We start from the raw sequence: 19,064 nt of genomic DNA on the forward strand, positions 1-19,064 counted from the left end.
TCTGCCCTTATAGTGCACTCAAACAAGTGCATCATAAGAATCCAAAATAATGAATTTTAATAGTTGATATATAAAATCTTGATATTTTACGCATCAATAATTAAATATTATATGTATTTTTAATATAATTACTTGAGGAGGTATTGATCAATTTATAAATAATAAGTTAACAACTCAACTGAATCTCCTATTTCTACTTTGGATTTGGTTTCTTATTTCTACCTTGATTAGAAATACTTCAAAACTAATTCACCAGCCCAGCCCAATTAACGGGGGCCTCTACCAAGCGTCTATCTTGTAGCCAAGAAGAATAACTGCCATTGAGGATTTCAAGGAAGTCCATTCTATGGTTAACTCATAATTGAGATAGTTTAATTGAGAGGAGATCGAATTCAGAGGAAATGGTTCGAAGCTAATACAATTATTAATGTTAGATACTTTAAAATTTTATATTTTGTTCATATAGTCAGGTATAAAAAATGTTCATTCAAACGTTTATAGCACAATAATAATGGGATTATATAAAATCATCCTTCAGTGAGTATTATATAATCTCACTTTAGTTAAATTATTATTTTCAATTTAATTTAATTTATATTTATTGAATGAAATTTTAAATATAATATTACTATATAAAAAAATCCTATTTTAATATTCTTAGCCAAGAGACCGTTAGTATCGGGCAAATTCTAATAATTAATAATTTCTTATAATAAATATCAAATAAATAATATTTGTTGTAATGGGAAATAGACATGCCTAATTAGGAAAATTACTACTTTCTCTGAGAGGCTTATCAAGAGGGTTATCGAAAGATTCTAAAATAACGAAAATGCCATTTGAAATTGCTTTTTTTTTTTTTTCTTTTCATGGTCGCCTCCTTTCTTATCTCTCATTTTTTATTATTTTCTTTGCTTTTTGTCTTGCATTGCCTTACTTCTCGCTCATTGATTGTCATTGCATTCATCGTTGACTTTTGTCATAATGAATGTAGCGATAATTAACGGGCAAAAGGCGAGATCGTGCAACGAAGAGATGCAAGGTGAAGATGACGATGGCGACGGAAAAGGAAGGAGAGATGAGAAAGGCGATAGCCATAGAAGAGAAGGAAGAGTAACTGTAGAGAATATAGTGGCAGGGGGCGTTTTTGTCACTTTGATATGCTTGGATAAGCCTCACGGGGAAAGTAACCAGGTTCGCCTAAAAGATGAGTCTCCCATCTCTTTTGCAGAAGTTTAATAGAAGCAGAAGGCTGAAAGTGACGCGCAAGTTGGGTGATACTACGTCGTTTTGTGCTTTTCACGGTCCACGTCTTTTCCATTTTCCCTCTTGATTATCTAGCTAATTCCCAGCCGTTGATTTTTATAGGTTCTATGCACGTCTCCGTACGATCAACTTGCCCCTGTCGCCGTGACACGGCCGAAAGAAGAACAAAGAAATTTCACATTTCTTTCACATTTCCTTCTCTCTCTCTCTCTCTCTCTTCGATCGAACGACAGAGATCTGAGAACTCGAAGCACAAAGCGGAAGAAGTCATGAGAGGTTAAGAATTCTCGGGGGAGAGAACGGCGTCGTATCGTACTGTGTTCGTTCAGGACATGGCTGAATCCTCGAAGGAAGACTTGGTGCAGCTCATCAAGAGATTTGGGGCTTACCTCACCCTCAAGATGTCCAACCTCTTCTCGATCTCCCTCGACAATCTCGTTCGTCTCTCAATTCTCTTTCCTTCTTTCAATTTTACTGTTGCATCTGTGTGATCTCTCTTGTGTCGAAGAACCGTTCCTTTTTTCAGCTTTTTTTTTTCCCCGGCTGTTTTGGTAATCTCTAGTTGATTTGTTTGACGAATTGTCGAATTCTGAAAGAATTGGATTCTCTTTGTGGTGCGAACAATTTGGAAGGAAATTAGTGAAACATTGGAAGGAATTGAATGCTGGAACTTCGTGATAGATGCTGATATGTCATGACACTTGTTCTTAGAGGAACTGAAGGCTGGTAGCTTCTGTAACTAGGAAAAAGAAACGGAAGGGTAATAAAGGAGAAGAGAGGTCTGATTTTGATTACTTCCGTTCAGCTATTCAATATTTTGATAAGGTCATAGAGCACCATATTTAGAACAGAAAATTGAAGGAAAATCACGGCCTGTAATTCCTTTCTCGATTTTTAGTTGATGTCTCTACTTCTCCACATTTGTTTCTTGTCTTTTTGTCCGTTCTGCGATTCATTGTCGTTTGTTGTCTTTGGTGGTGTTTCATTTGCATGCTGGAAGTATTTCTTGCTATTGAGAGTGTATCAGCAGGGATATTGACTTTAGAAGCCAAAGGAAGAGCATCTTCTGATACTGATTAAATGTCATCTTAGTTGTCGACAGTTGCTTTGATGGTCAATTATTAATCTCCCTCCCCAAGGTGCGTCTTTTCCCTTATTAGTTGAATAACTGGAGACAGTTAGAAGTTTGTTCTTGACCAGGAAAAGGGAGAACTGTCTTTGCAAAGAATGCCCAGTATTGACTTTAACCCTCTCAAGTAATGTAAGGAGGAGGAAATTTAAACACCAAAATCTTCTTCTTTTTTGCATAAAATGAGACATGTAAGTAGTGAAAATTTCTGCAAATAGTTGAAAGTTCTCTCAAATTTGAGTAAAAGTTATCTTGGGAAGTAAACATATCACACCTATAAGATCATATACATTTATACTTGGGATAATATGAATGTGGAAAGTTTTGACATTTTTTATTTCCTTCTAATTGGTTGCAGGATTCAAGATCTGTTGGGGCTTTAGCAGGGCTTGCCATTGCTATACTCTTTACCTGGAGACTAATGAGATCGCCTGGTGGACCTCAAAGAAGGCAACCTAAACTGCAAACTCCTACACCTAGTAGTTCTGGCGTAAGTAATCTTTCAAGTGCAAATTTGCCATCTTCTGGAGTTTGCTCATCCCTAGAGGACGCACGAGCACAAAATGTTATTGATGAGTTCTTCCAGCCCATACAGGTATGTTTTTTTCTAGCCACTCTGGAATATTGCACTGCTCTGTACTTATTTGGTTTATAACTAATTCTTAATTATTATTTATTTCCACGCAGCCGACTTTAGGACAAATAGTTAGACAGAAGCTGAGTGAAGGAAGGAAGGTAATTTGTTAAACACTAGTGGCATTCTCTGGTGCACGGACTATCTGTTTAATTTTACTTGTAATTTTCTTATTTAATAGTGGCTGCTCAATGTAAACAAAGATTCCATTCTATAGTCTGTTATCTATTAGTTTCTGATCGAATTTCCCCCTCTCATAATTGAAAGTTTCCTTTAGGCTTTGATTCTTTCAAATGAATTAGAAGATTTTATTCATACCAGGAAGGTTTCCTTTTGATCAATTCTTCTAAGGAAAAAGGCCAAAATTTTGCTCTTTAGAAATATTTCTCAGTAATCAAACTCAAGGTAGTCAGATGGGAAAGGAGCTGTTAAGGCAATATTGACATTATATTGCCTGGAGCATTAGGTGCCCAAAAAAGCCCCCGCCTGAGCAAAACAGGTGCTATATATATTTAACATGAAAAAATGACTAGATTATGTATATAAGACATCTGAAATACTCTTAAATACAAGTTCTTTTAATACTATTCAAACAGATAACTTTGGAACTTGTAAAAAGTGGATAATGTTAAAACAAACATTTTTGGGATATCGGAAAAAAGTTATATTTCTTAGATTATAAATAACTTGTAAAAAGTTATATTTGACATGAAAAAGATAATTAAATTAATATATACGAAACATCTAAAATGCTCTCAAATAAAATTCTTATAATAATGTTCAAACACATAACTTTGGAACTTGTAAAAAGTGGATAATGTTCAAACAAACATTTTTGGGACCTTGGAAAAAAGTTATATTTCTTAGTTGGATCTTTTTTTTCCCACTTTGCAGAAGCCATTTTGTTGTAACAATACTGAAAAAAATAATATATTATAAAGAAAATAAAGAATGAACAAATACAAAACTAATTGCGTAATATAATAACTATTAATAGCCCTAAGCCCACATAAAAGAACAGACTAGAATTCCGAAGAGAAGAAATAGAGGTTTGGTGTGTGTTGTGTTATCAAACCAGAAATATCCGATGAAAGGGAGAATGAGAAAGGGAGATGCCGTCAGAGGGATCGCCTAACTCAAGTGAGCCTGCCAGTGAAGAGCAACAACCTGGAAGGTTAACTTGTAGTCATGCACCATGGATTCATTGGTGCGTGAGAGCTTTGGCCAACCTTTGTGACTCTTCTCCCACTCCACTTGTGATCTGTTCCACGGTGACCTTTCCAACTACAGCAGACGTATTACCATTTTTGTTTCTCCATGATGGTTTAATAATGATCAGCTACAGTCTAGCCACATGGGATTGTACAAGTTTTCTCACCTGTTTATGTTGGAGTTATTTGTTTGTTTAGAATATTTAGGTGCTGTTCATATGAGCAATATATGGAGAAATCCATAGTGTTAATGTTAAACTCCTGTTATAACTTAAACAAATATAAGGAATTACATTGTCTAGTTCAATTCTCTCTTCTCCACTTTTTGGCCTTTTCTGATTGGGATTTCTGCCTGATCAGATTGCATATTTCGAAGGCTGGGAACTCAATTGAAACACAACCATTTCATGCTAAAGTCCGTGAAAGGGGTACCTTATTGGTTTAGATGGAAATGGGCTGATAAATAGACTTATGGCCAAATCCATTAAACTGCTAAAATGAAAAGGAGAAAAGAAAAAAGTTTTACCTATCAATAAATGAATATAAAAAATAATTTCAGGCTGAAAGTTCTACTTAGTATTGCTTGCATAGATTCTTCTTTTTGGCCTTTCTGTGCCTGAACACAGCACTAGTAAAAGCCTGTCCGCCACTTGTTAAGCTTATCGGAGTCCGAAAATAAAATCTCATAAGATAGGACATTTTGAGGACTCTTGTTGGCTGTCCCTAAATGGCCTTTGTGGGAAATCTTTTCTAGGGACATGTTGGATATCTTGAAATGCAGCTTATATCTAAAGAATTTATAAACTTCGGATAATGGAAATTTTAAGGGTTTCTGATTCAAGAATTATGGAATTTTTTGTTGATGAGGAAAGGGGGCTAATAAGCAGAGGAAGGGGTTGAATGAAAGGCAAGGGATGAGAAAAACAAAAGTCAGACAACATAAGATGAAATCGTTATCAAGGTCTGAAAGTCATTGGTAATGCAAAATGCTAATGGAGTTAGAAAAATAATGCCAGAAGTTCATTGCATACAACAATGGATCATCTGATGCCACACTAAAATCATTTTAAGTGTCTCCGTTCTTTTTTGACTTTTTTATTTTATTTTACTTTCATTTTTGATTTTATCATTTATAAACTTTGCTTTTCCTGTTTTCTTTGCCCCCCCCCCCCGCGCCCCTCTTCATATACTTGATTTCTGCCCCACCTAGTGGGATTAAGGTCTGTTTTGTTGTTGTAGTCATATAAACTTGATTTCTGCATTTTTGCTGAAAATTCAAATACATGGTCCTTTTCATTTACAATTTCGGTATTTAGTGTTTTTAATTGGGCACATTAATTTTTCTCCAGAAAATGTGAACTACACTATATTTTCTGGTTAGCTATGGTTACTATAAGATTCATAGCTTTTGTAATGTAATTTCCACTCTTCCCTTGCTTCTTTAAACTTGATGGATAATTGTGTTCCAATCCTTTAGCTAATTTATTTCTTGTCATGTTCCCAGTGCTAAACTTAATGCACTTTCAACCTCATGCATGGTGCAGATAGTAACAATCACTGTTACACACAACTTTTCGTACTCTAGGTTTCAATTTTTGTTGTTGGCACTAACAATACTGCTAAGTAATTATATAAACAAAAGCAACTGCAAACAAAAATGGTAATACGTCTGCTGCAGCTGCCTACAATAATAATAATGAAATAATTGTGATGTAATTATGAAAATATATTCATGAGTTCCCCAATATGTATGAATTTGCTTAAATTATCACATTGCCCTGTTGAAATGGGTAAACATCTGATTTGTGTTTAAGAACTTTCAGATAGATTAACCTTCATATTATTTAACTTAATCTATGGTTTTAATGCTTTCGTTGTTTTTCCTTATCAAGGTAACCTGCCGGTTGGTTGGTGTAGTCCTTGAGGAAACTACTCCTGAGGAGCTTCAGGTGGTGATATTCTTTGTCTGTCTCTTTATTACATGAATCAGAAAAGGGAATGACATTCTGCTTAATTCCTTCTGGGCAGAAACAAGCAACTGTGAGATCCTCTGTGCTGGAAGTACTGTTGGAAATTACAAAATTCTGCGATCTTTATCTCATGGAAAGAGTTTTGGATGATGAAAGTGAAGTGAGTGCAAATATTTCTACTTTTTTCTGGTGTTTGTGCTATTAATCATCATACACTCCTTTTTCTTAATGATATCTGTTGTTGTAACCTACCAGAAATGATCCTTGCTTGCATACAATACAGCTTTGCAGTGCCTGAGCAAGCCTTGCATGTATTCCTTCGGAAATCTAGTCTACACATTGTTTTGAGTTGTTTTATTTGGTCCCGGGCGCATTTCCTAATGTGCCTCTACATTTTGTTGACTTGTCTTATTTGGTTCTGTGTCCATTTCCTGGCATCCTCCCAGTGTAAAGTATTGCTAGCTTGACTTAATAATCATTCACATAATTACTAGGTTCCCTCCCCCCACTGGAACCGTGATTTGGATCAAGTGTTCTAGATTGTAGTTCTTTTGTATCCCTAGATTGCAAGGAATGTGATTTGGATTCCCAAGAACGGGGGATCCCAAGCAGTGCATGAATTCAGATATAAAATATTAGAACTAGGGAATAAACTTAAAGTTAGAATAATTTTCAAGGAAAATTAGAGAAAAGTAACCTTGCCTAGTTCACTTTCTTGTATATTCTATTGTATTTTGAATTACATTCAAACCTGCGTTTGTTGCATAAATTCTTCAATGCATAAGTTGTACAAGAACATAACAAAGAATTAAAAAAAACAAACAATGCAAAAGTATAAACAACACAAACTAGTTTTGATAATAGTAAAGTATCAATCAACTAATTTTGACCTGAGTACAACTATAAAACGCACTACAAACTGGAATAACAAACTAATTAAGTCTATCCCTTTTGTACAACAAAATTGGCATATTAACGTACCTTATACCTGTTCTCCTACTACAAATACGAAACATACCACATTCCTAGTAACTATGGTTGTTCATTGGTACCATGGACTTTTCTTGTTAATTTGTGTTGTGCTGGAGTTCTTAAATTCAAAATATAAAGAAAAAAAATCTACAAGGGGTCGTTTGATAGAGCTTTCAGCTTTAATTTTGTGTTTAGTTTTTTTTTTTCATTAAAAAAAAAAACTTTGTTTTGGTTTCAAGTTTGTATTTTTTTTCTTAGTTTTTATATTTTCTCCCCACCCATCTGTTGTTGACAACCTTTGTGAGTCACCAGCATGTTGACAACTCCTAGAAGGTGTTTATGATTTGGGTGGTGACTCCTAGATACCTTCGAGAGTTATTCCATTGACTTTCAGACAACATTGGGTTGCCAGTGGTAGCTCTCTCCCATCCCAACCTCAATGCCCACCATATTTTCTAAAAGGCCATCAACCTTGCTAGCATCATCACTCATATTGTACTCCACTGGATTCAAGTCACTCCTTTTAGGGTTGGCAATATTGTTAATATATGCAACTTTTGACTGCTAGGGCTTTTGTTTCAACTTGCAAGGACTTGATGTTTGTGAGTTTGCTTTTGTTAGAAGGATGCGGCTTTTTAGTATTGTAAATGGTGCTGTGCTTCTCTTAGTTGTACCTTGAGTGATGTCAGACCTCTGGATCTGACTAAGGGTTCTTCCGAGTTCTTGGAAGAAAACTTGGCGGGAAAAGGGAATTAGGAAGATAGGGAAAGGAAGAGAATAGAGAGAGAAATTGGAAATCGAATTGGGAGGGAAAGGACTTGTGTATTGATTCTCACATATCCCCATCCTCATGATCAGCTTCTTATTTATAGGAGTTGGTTACATTAGAGACTTCTCTAACTACCTTTCTAGAAGCTCCAAGTGGCCATGTGCCAAGTGGGCGGCCATGTGCCAAGTTGCTGATTCAGTTACACCACGCCAACCTTGCCATCTCATTCTAATTACATACCGCCTCATTCTAATTACATAACAACCCTTGGGCTGTGACAAGTGAGTTGGTTTGTTTTGTAGCTGTATATATGCCTAACTGTAAATAGAGAATTCATATATGCTTTTCCTTCCATATCATTGTCTCTCCCTTTCTCTCTCTTCTTCACATGTTATCAGAGCCATAGAGCATGAGCTTTCGTAACTTAGGGTTTCTGTGAAATAGATTTGTGCAATCTTCCCTGTTTTGTAAATAATCAATCTTGATTCAACAATTGATCTGGAGCAATCTGATCACCTTTTCAATCTGTTTTGAACTCCTGTGGTTGGTTCACGTGATTTGATCTCAGTTTGTGCATCTCTGTTGATTCTTCTTCAATCTGAGAATTCGTGAGTTTGTCTCAGGTGATTTCGATCAGCCTATTTCTGGTTGATTTCGTTGTCTCAGGTTTGAACTATGGCCTCGTCAAATTCTAGAGTGGTTAGGTCGTCTTCTCCAGTGACTGTACCATCACTTTCCAGTATTCTTGCCATTACAACTGACAAATTGTATGGCTAGAATTTCCTTTGGGTCTGCCTCTGTCCAAATGCGGTTTCGAGGACACGGTGTAAGTGATCATTTGAGCAAACAGTTATCTGATGTCGCTGAATCAAATATGAATTTATGGGATATGATGGATGCACAGTTGGTTACATTGCTATGGCAGTCAATTGGTGTTGATCATAGTTCTGAAAGGCGCAAGGCGCAACAAGGCGCAAAGGGTTCTGGAGCCTGAGGCGCGAGGCGCGCCTTTGCGAAGTGAGGCGCACCTTTTAAAAAAAAAAACTCAAAATCTTGTAAAATCATAAAAAACTATCAAATTATCAATAATAACACATGCATATCATTAATGATTCATCATCTTCAAATTCTAAACTAACATCATCAAAGTTGATTCATTCATCATGCAAATTCTAAACTAAAAACATCATCAAAGTTCAAACTTAAAGTCTCAAACTCAAACAAGTACCAATCATCATGCAAAGTTCTAAACAAACATATAAACATTACAAGTCCACAATCAATAAAGAAGTTTTAATCAATCATCATCAAGGAGATCATCAACATCAAGATCAATATCTTCTTCATTCCCTTCAATCAAGAAAATGTTTTCATTTTGAAAAATGTTATTTTTCTAAGTTCGGAAGATTAGCGCATTATAAGGAGACATATGAGAAAATGTTTTCATTTTGAAAACTATCTTCCGGTATTTTGATAGCTAATATTCATTGTTGTTAAAATGATTTTTAATGAATTTTTCAAAAAATAGTAGGTATGTATTTTGGGGGTGGTAAAATCGCTAAATCCTGAGTTTGTACTAAAATCAAAATTCTATTTTCTTATTCTTATGGATTTTAATTTTTTAGATATTTTTATTGAATCAAAATGGGGGATACTTTCTTATTTACATTTATGTATTAAAGTAAATGGAAGGTAAAATATAAATAAAAGAAAATGTGGACATTTACTTAAACTAAAGAAATGTAAATATGTTGTAATGTATATATGTTGAAACTGAGAATAGGAGAGGAATTGGGCTGCCTAGATTTTAATTAAAACCTAGGTTCTATACCTAGGTTTCATGAGGCGCGCCTCTCGTCTTGGCGCCTCATCGTGCAAGGCGCGCGCCTCACTGAAATCGCCTCGCCTCAGCCTAGATGAGGCGCTGAACTGGCGCCTTGCGCCTAGGCGCGCCTTCAACAACTATGGTTCTGATTTGGTCCTTATTTCATGTTTATGAGACTTGTTTTGATATTTGGTCTCATGCTTGCACTTGTATACTAATGATACAATGCGTCTATACACTATCATTAGTAATTTGTTTTATATTCAGATGGGAGATTCAGATGTGGCTACTTATTTGGGTTGAATCCAGTCTGCTGTGTTGAATTTTAATTTTGTGCTCCCTACTACAACTGATCTTGCTAAGCAGATGAAATAGAAGGACAAATTGTTTATGGTGCTTACCCTAGCTGGTCTTGGGGATGATATGGAGGATATTCATGCTCATATTTTGATTAGTCCAGCTATACCTACCATGGAAGAGGTGTTTGCTTGGATTCTTCATGGCACACAATCCTTTTTTGAGGCTTCAGTTGGAGAGCAGTTTGTTATTGCTTCTCAGACTCATGGATCTTCTTTTGAGTCTGGTTCTGGAGGTGGTCGTGGTAGAGGTGTTGGACATGGTTGGGGTGGTAAATGGCCCTTTTTTGTAATTGTTGTCATCGTCCTAATCATTATAAGGATACTTGCTATGCTTTCCATTGTTAGCTTCCTTATGCCAATGTTGCTGCCCCTAAGAGTGGAGAAGAGCAATTAATGGTGCTTGATACCTACTCATATTGAGAGACCAACCCCTACATATACTATCTCTGCCAAGAAGTTGTCAGAGTATCCTCGATTGTAGGCAGCTCAATAGGCATCCTCTCCCATAGTCTCTGTTGCCTAGGCTTCTTCTTCCTCTGTCGTGTCATTCATTGGTAATTCTTTCACATACCCCTCTTAGTCCTTGGATTCTTGATTTTGTCACTTCAAAACAAATTTTTGGTAATACATCTTTATTTTCCTACTCTGATTCATCTATTTCCCTTCCTCCTCTCATTGTGGTTGATGGTTCTAAAACCATTCCCACAAGTATAAGTGTAAAATATTCCCATTTATACTTTCGGTGACCTATCATCATTTGTCACCTGCCCATTTTGCTTTTTGTATATGCTCTTCTTTCGTTTCTATTCCTAAAATAGATGCAGAAGCTATTTCTAACCCAGGTGGCAATATGCTATGGATGAGGAGATGTCTGCCTTGTTGGTTAATGAGACATGGTTCCTCCCCCTCTAGGGAAGTTTGCTATTGGTTGTTGGTGGGTGTTTACTGTTAAGGTTGGTCTAGATGGCACCATTGATTGTCTGAAGGCCCAGTTGGTTGCTCAGGGCTATACTTAGATTTTTGGGTTGGATTATAGTGATACATTCTCTCTGCTATCAAAGATTGCTTTTGTCCATGTCTTTCTTCCTATGGCTACTATTTAGCGATGATCTTTTTATCAATTGGATATTAAGAATGCTTTTCTTCATGGTGACCTTCAAGAGGAGGTGCATATGGAGCAACCTCCTAGGTTTGTCGCTCAGGGGGAGTCTAAACTGGTGTGTTGCTTGAAAAAGTCCTTGTATGGCTTGAAGCAGTCTCCTTGGTGATGGTTTGGTTGCTTCAATTTTGACATACAGTCCTTTGGTATGATTAGAAGTGAAGTCGATATGTTTTCTATCACCATTCTACTAGGGGAGTTATATACTTGGTGGTGTAGTAGATGATATTGTTATTTCAAGCAATGATGAGGTTGGTATTGGGTTGTTGAAGACCCATTTGCGCTCTCATTTTCAGACCAAGGATTTGGCTAAGTTGAAGTATTTCCATGGCATGAGGTAGCTCAATCTATACATGGTGTGTGCATCTCTTAAAGTATCCTTGGATATCTTGGAGGCATAGTTGTCAAAGGCGCAATGCGTGCTAAGGTGCAAATTAGTGCTTGGGGCCTAGACTCGAGGCACAAGGTGAAGTGTGAGCCTCAGGCACATGAGATGCACATTTATTCAAATTGCTCACAAAATACTTTTACACTATTGTTGTCAATATGTACCTATAAGAGGATAGATGCAAACTCATAAAATCATAAATGACAAATGACCAACCTTATAATAGCAACTAATATTATTGTAGAAAAACAATTAGTTTCTCTAACTACAAAGGAGGTTAGAGGAAAGAAAAAATTGTAGCAGAATACATTGCAAAAAATAATTATAGGAAACAATTAGGCCCTTTTCTCTTTTCTGTTTTTAGGTCGTTTTCAGTTTTCCAAAACAGTAAAAATGTGTTTACTTTCATATTTTCAAAAATGTATTTTTGAAAATAAGGAAAAATTTTGTAAAGAATACTCAAGACAATAAAAAGTTGTTTTGGCTATTTTCATCATAAACACGTTCAAAATTTTCAAAACGCGAAAAACGCTACAGACAAAAAGAACGCGTTTTCAGTAATCTCAAAACAGACATTCAAAATGCAAAACTGAAAATGAATTCAAAATGGAAAACTAAAAGCTCAAACTCGAAAAAAACAATCCTTTAGCTTCTTAATTAGAAGAAAGAAAAAAAAATTACAGTAGAACACAGAACAAAAATAGTGATAGAAAAATAATTAGTTTCTTTTAAATTGTAAAATAAATTAGAAGAGAGAAAAAAATAGTATGATACACAATGAAAACATTTGTTACTTAGCAAGAAATTGGAAGAAAGAAAAAAAAATCAAAGTCGAACACAGCGAAACAAAATTATAGCTAAGAATTAGTTTCTTCTAAATTGTAAAAGAAATTAGAAGAAAGAAAGAAAGAAAAATGAAGTAGAACACAGACATGAGCAGTTCTCCAGTGAGTGAACATCATTGCCAAAGGATCTCAACAAGAAGTGGGAGATTCGGTAAACCTCTAGCTTTTACAGTGTTAGATTTGCCTCAAAGAATATGTAACCAAATCAACAAGAAATAAGATCAAAGATGACAAATGGACAAGAAATATGGTTTTAATACACTGATATATACGAGGCATGCCCTTTTTGCGCCTTGCACCTTGCATGAGGTGTGTGCCTAAGTAGTGCCTCAAGCATGGCGTTGTGCCTTTGTGGTGAGGAGCCACACAGAGCTCTTTGCATTGAGGTGCGCCTCTTCGAACTATTCTTGGAGGAGATTGGTATGCTTGGTTCTTGGCCTATACATACTCCTATGGACCTAATGTTGAGCTTGTAATGGGACAAGGGGAGCCATTGGAAGATCCTTGGCGATATAGGGGAATTAGTAAAGCTTAATGACCTTACCATTACATGGCCATACATTTCTTTTGTTGTTAGTGTGGTGAGTTAGCTCTTGGACACCGCTTGTGATAGCTACTGGCATGCCTTTAGTGTGTATCTTGAGGTATATTAAGAGTGCTCTTGGTAAGGGCTCATTGTTTGAGAACAAGGGACATAAGTATATTTTTGATATACAAATGCTGATTAGGCTGGTTGTCCCACATAGACACTCTGCCTTGCGCTACTTCATCTTGGTTGGAGGTAATTTGGTGTCTTGGAAGAGTAAGAAGCAGAATGTTGTGGTTAGATCTAGTGCAGAGCCATGGCTTAGCCACATGTGAGCTGATTTGGCTTAAACAACTCCTTAAGAAGTTGAGATTTGGAGATTCAAGGCCTATGCAGCTGATTTAGCTGTCCTACCTATTGCCTCTAATCTTGTTTTTCATGAGCGGACAGAATACACAGAGGTAAATTGTCACTTTGTGAGACATAAGTTGGTTTTTGAAGAGATTGGTACCTCATTTATTGGTTCTAATGATCAGCTGGCTAATCTCACAAAGGTATTATGGGGTCTATAGCTTGACTACATTTGTACCAAGCTAGGCACATATGATACATATGTGCCTGCTTGAGGGGGGAAGTGTTGGAAGGATGCAGCTTTGTAGCGTTGTACATAGTGCTTTGTTTCTCTTAATTGTACCTTGAGTGAGTGAGTTTGTTTTATAGCTGTGTATATACCTAACTGTGAATAGAGAATCTCATTTTCTTTTCCCTACATATCGTTGTCTCTCCCTTTCTCTCTCTTATTCACAGCTTGTAACTTCCAGGTTATTCCTTGTTAAGTTAGCTTCTAGAAACACAAAGTCCCATTTTGCATCAGTATGAAATCTTTTACTTAAATGAACCTCTGTTAAAACTATTTGACTAAATTACACCAGACAGCCATGAGGTTTTACGAAAATACAAGGAGCACACCTCACATTTTAGAAATTCCACTAACCATTCTTGCATCTGACGGTCATTGATGAATACGTATAATTACCATTTCCCCTTTGAATAAAAAATCTGTATGTAATTAAAAAAAAAGAGTAGATATTTTGAGTTTAGATTAAAAGATCAAGTTACTCTATAGTAATCTGAGAACACTAATCAATCCCAACACTCTTGAGGTTCAATAAAACACAAGGAGTACCCTTCACATTTTGAAAAAAAGGGAACTGCTGCAGAAAACAGAAAAGAAGGGGTTTCTAAGTTTGAGGAGTTCTTTATAATTTTTGGGACTTTTGTTAGGAAAAAGCAACTTCTTCTCAATTTTCACTTTCTTCTTCTTCTTGGAAAAACCCAAGAAATGTGAAGGGTATTCCCTGTTCTTCTAGCAAACCTCAAAGGTGCATGGTGTATTCTGCCCAAACTATTTATACCCCCTTCTCAAAAAAGTTTTGCAAAATAGCTTTTGGAAAAGCACATCAAATATGTTTCCCCCATATCAAATCACATTTATTTAGATTTTTTTTTTTTTTTTTTGCAGAAATGATTCCATATAGTATCCTTCTAATGCAGCCCTCTAGGAAGGGAATGATGAGATAAGAGTTACAATACCATCTTGATATGGAAAAAGTTTTGTGAGATGGTGTGAATGAAGATAATTGATATGGTTATGCTCCATCACATAATTGATATTGGAAACTGAACCTGTACAACATAGAAACACAATATGATTCCAAATACACCTTCATTGTGTTAAATTCAGATATGAATATGGAGTAGAATAAAAATGTTTGGAATGCAAAAAAAAACTTCTCATCTTGTTATTTTCAGTTCATGTAGCTTAAGAGCTGTTCTATAATGGTCTTTTTGCTCCTTGTTTTCTAAATTTTACCGGTTCTTGTTACCAATCAAAAAGAAAAAAGGGCAAAAACGGCATTTCACACGTGTCATTATAACTGCCTTTTGGTGTCATCTGTGGGATAAGCTTGTATGGTATGGTTAGACAATGAATAGGTAATTCATATTATGGGAATATCTATGGGTGGTTGTTAGTTGATATGTGCTTATACTCAGTACCCATAATCATTGTCATCCGCCACCATTGTCAGTTTTACTGTTTCATAATTTCTGTGGCAGATTAAATTATTACCAGCTTGGCGTAACTTTCTTACTGCATCAGTTTTTTTGTTTTATTTTCTGAATTCTGATTGCTCTATACTTTTTAAATGCAATACATAGAAAATAGAATCCTTGTAATTAATTGCAGAATAATGCTATGCAGAAAAAGGTTCTCCTGGCCTTAGAAAATGCTGGGGTCTTTACATCGGGTGGCTTGGTCAAAGACAAGGTAACAAGTATTGCATTTCTTATGTTATTTGATATTACAAGGTGCATTTTTCTTTCCAGTAAATCAATGGAGATGTGATCCTGAGGTTGGTTTTTTGGTCATCTTTTTTCTGTGAAGTTCATGTGTTATGTTGAAATTGTTATTTCTTGGTGATAACCCATTGAAAAAGGAATAACATTCTTTGTTGATTACACAAGGGGCATTCCCATTGCACGAGGCTCCCCTCTTTGCAAGGGTTAGGGAAGGTTGTTTTTGTGCATAGATTTACTCTTGCTTTGCAAAGAGGCTATTTCCACAATTCAAAAGTTGTGACCTGCCAGTCCCAAAGGAACAACCTTATTGTTACTACCAAGACCCACCCTCTTCTATGTTCATTGCATATCAATTGAAAATTTTGGTGATATAATAGTTTATATCTTTGCTATTTTTGCTGACATTTTCTTTTAATTTTGGGGTAGGTTAGTCTTGCTTTTTCTATATCTGGGAGTTAATCACCATATGATACAAAACTAAAATGTCTAGAGTCTTAAAAACTAACAAGCTTTTAGGTCTTATGAACCATGTAGCAGTTCAGAACACTGGAGTGCATAAACTCTCTCCCAGTTATTCCAAGAATGGTAGCGTAGGAACTTCTTGACACAATGAGGACATCAAATAAGAAAGTGATTGGTTGGAAAATGCCAAGGCATACAGAGACAAAGTAAAGGTGGTTGGCTGTATTTACCTGCACCATTAATTGAGGAACATACATGGGGCTATTTGGGATTTTTATTTATTTGGGAATTTAGTAGTATTCTGTATTCTGTATTCTGTATTCTATTTGGTAATGTTTCTTATTTTAAATTTTTAGTCTCTAGTAGGATGGATATGTGATGTGTAAAATTCGCAATTATAAGAGATAATCAGTTATGATATTGATTGATTGAGGTATTAGAAAAGTAGATTCTTCCTCTGTTCTCTTTGGTTTTCCCCCTTTCCATTCTCCTTATGTATTCCCCCATTATCTCCTATTTCTGTGCTATTACAATTCTTCAACCATTTATCTCTCTGACATTATTACCCTTCCCTGTGTTACCCCCCCCCCCCCCACCTCTCTTCTCGCTATTGGTTCTACATCGCAAAGACAGAAGGCACATCTAGTAAAGCGAAAGCAGAGTGAAGATGCACCTGTTGGCATAATCATTTTGTTATGTGAGCCCAAAGCACATCTTAGATCATAAGCATCACACTGGAATATGTATGGAGCACACCTAGCAAAAAGAATTAAGTAGAGTGCACACTGTTCCAATGTAGGTCCTAGCACAAGGTTTGTATGAGCGGACCGTGTCTCACCAATGCATTTGTCCCCTATAAGGAACTTCTTTGCCCTTTCCTTTTTGATCAGGAGTACAAGTGAAGATTGTTGGTTAAACTAAATGGCTTTCACTGTGTAATTGAACTTGAGCTTTAATCTGAGGCCATAACACTTCAACTGTAAGATTTTTACATTTGTTGAGCTTTTCCAGAACTTATTGGAAAATAATTCTGGAGTTTTAGTCAACATCCAGCAGGTAGGGAAATTATAGTTAAATTATGCTTCTCTGTAATTTTTAGCATGCATAAACTTGAACAAAGATATCCCTGGTCTCCTGTTGAATCTGCTGATTTGTCAGTTCTTCTACATGCCTTGCACTATTTCCTCTCTTTCTCTTTCTTCCTTCATAGATTTTTTGCTTGGTCTTCCTTCATAGATTTGCTATCTAATGTCTTGTGCAATGCAACTGCAGGTTCTATTTTGTAGCACAGAGAATGGGCGAACATCTTTCGTTCGGCAACTGGAGCCAGATTGGCATATTGACTCAAATTCAGAAATCGTCTCTCAGCTGGCGGTAGTTTCCTCACTCTGGCATTTAAGACGGTTCCAATTGAATATGGCATATGATTTGTACATTCAACTAAAGTAGTTTGTGTAAATATAGAAAGAGACTAAATTGCTAACCACTAATCAACAGAAAAAAATTACGTGTTGCGTGATTTCTAATTTTGTAGCAACCATGATTTCTAATTTTGTAGCAACCATAATTTCTAATTTTGTAGCTAAAATTGCAATATCATGTCGGACAGTCCAAGGAGGTGCTATCAAAAGGAAAGTAGACATCATGTTGCAATGTTTGATTGTGTCCTTTGTGTGGATGTTAATGCATTCTGAATTCCTGCTCGGTTCCATCTCTAAGATTTTTACTTCCGGTTCATGTTTTGCTGTGCAATGCTTCATCTCTTAAAGATTTTTACAAAATGATTGGTTCCATCTTTAAGATGCAATGTTTGCAATATAAGATTTTTGCTTCTCATATTGCTAACATTGCCCCCCAATAATTTTGTAAAATTCCTTCAGCATTGTGGTTACTGAATATCGATTTTATCCTTCTTGTTACCACTGAGACCAACTAAACACACAAAAATCTATGTGTGGGCTCACTCCAAATAGGTTTTAACCTGGTTACATGGTTGCGGCCAATACTGATTCCATTAACTTGTACTGGTAACTAACTTCTTCTGTTTAACTGGTTGCAGAGATTCATCAAATACCTGCTCTATGTTTCGCCCGTCAAACCTGAGAGGACTGCTGCAAACGTGTTCAGCTCTCCATCATTGGAACAGTTCTTCGGATGCAATTGATGCAGAAGCCGATAAAAGATGAATAGAAGTTCTTCACTTTTTTTGGTTTCCCTGTTCGTCGTTGTGGTTCTGGTCCAGCTCATGGCGTTCCCCTGCAGCAGTTGCTCATTTCTAAAAGAGAGAGACCCAATGTGTAATACTCACAGAAAGCTGTTTCTGTCTTTCTGTTTTGCCTTTATGAAATAGAATAGCTTAAATTTGATCGACACTGACTGATAAAGTGCATAAGTGGTTGTCGGGAATTCATCCCAGTTGAAACGTATGTTGTCAAAATGATGCTTTTGATTTTTGCTGCCCTTATTGGAAGGTTAGAAGTTTATTAGAACCCATTTTTCTTTTAATGGTTTCAGTTTTAGTGTGGAACAATTCTGGTTTCTCCCATATTCTTCTATGTTGTGGCATACGTGATGGGTTGGAGCTGTGAAAAACATTATTTTTGCTAAAATAGAACCCTCTCCCATACCCCACCCCACTGGAGTTTTTTTATAGGGCCAGGTAAGTTGAGAGATAGACTTACAAAATAAGGGCTAAAAGTCTAAAATGTCATTACTTACATTGCATTGTACTTTTTTTAATGTAATGTGGATAATGGCATTTTAATTTTTTAACTTTTATTCTGTAATCCTGTCTGTCAAATTGTCTGACTCTCAAAAATTTTTCTCCCACTCGGGGTGGTGCTTTGTTTAAGCAATTTTTTGAACTTGATAGTAAAAAATATTTTAATATGTTTTTTAAAAATACTTTAATATAAAACAATTTTTTTTCTTGTGTTTTTGCTAATAATTTTTGTTGTTGGTGCGAATAGGAAGTTGAAATGGAATATAAAATTATTTTTAGATTAAATAAAATTATTTTGAAAAAAATTCATCATACAAAAAATATAAACTCTAGTTATCTAAAAAGGAAAAATCTAAAATTAGATTTGTGGTGTTATGTTTCTCCTACATATTATTGACTGTAAATTTTTTATCAATATTAAAGTTTTGTATGTTATCCAAATAAAAAAGAGTCATGCTACATGTAC

At 35.8% G+C, this 19,064-nt stretch overlaps 1 protein-coding gene across 1 annotated transcript; it reads left to right on the forward strand.

Annotated features, from left to right (window-relative positions):
- Window positions 1–1,444: 1,444 nt before the first annotated feature.
- On the forward strand, window positions 1,445–18,365 carry LOC127791925 (peroxisome biogenesis protein 22). Its single transcript, XM_052322110.1, has 8 exons — window positions 1,445–1,703; window positions 2,754–2,990; window positions 3,083–3,130; window positions 6,133–6,189; window positions 6,269–6,370; window positions 15,317–15,382; window positions 17,149–17,250; window positions 17,936–18,365. The coding sequence occupies exons 1-8, from the start codon at window positions 1,599–1,601 to the stop codon at window positions 18,038–18,040; spliced, it is 822 nt and encodes a 273-aa protein (XP_052178070.1). The 5' UTR covers window positions 1,445–1,598; the 3' UTR covers window positions 18,041–18,365.
- Window positions 18,366–19,064: the final 699 nt, after the last annotated feature.

The sequence above is a fragment of the Diospyros lotus genome, chromosome 15 (assembly GCF_014633365.1).
Source record: "Diospyros lotus cultivar Yz01 chromosome 15, ASM1463336v1, whole genome shotgun sequence".
In the NCBI taxonomy this organism is placed as follows: Eukaryota; Viridiplantae; Streptophyta; class Magnoliopsida; order Ericales; family Ebenaceae; genus Diospyros; species Diospyros lotus.

Excerpts from the sequence above, each read along its gene's own strand:
- LOC127791925 (XM_052322110.1), top strand. The coding sequence starts at position 1,599 with ATGGCTGAATCCTCGAAGGAAGACTTGGTGCAGCTCATCAAGAGATTT. Across the intron at positions 1,704-2,753 it reads CGATCTCCCTCGACAATCTC|GATTCAAGATCTGTTGGGGC; the intron begins GTTCGTCTCTCA and ends AATTGGTTGCAG. Across the intron at positions 6,371-15,316 it reads TTTTGGATGATGAAAGTGAA|AAAAAGGTTCTCCTGGCCTT; the intron begins GTGAGTGCAAAT and ends AATGCTATGCAG.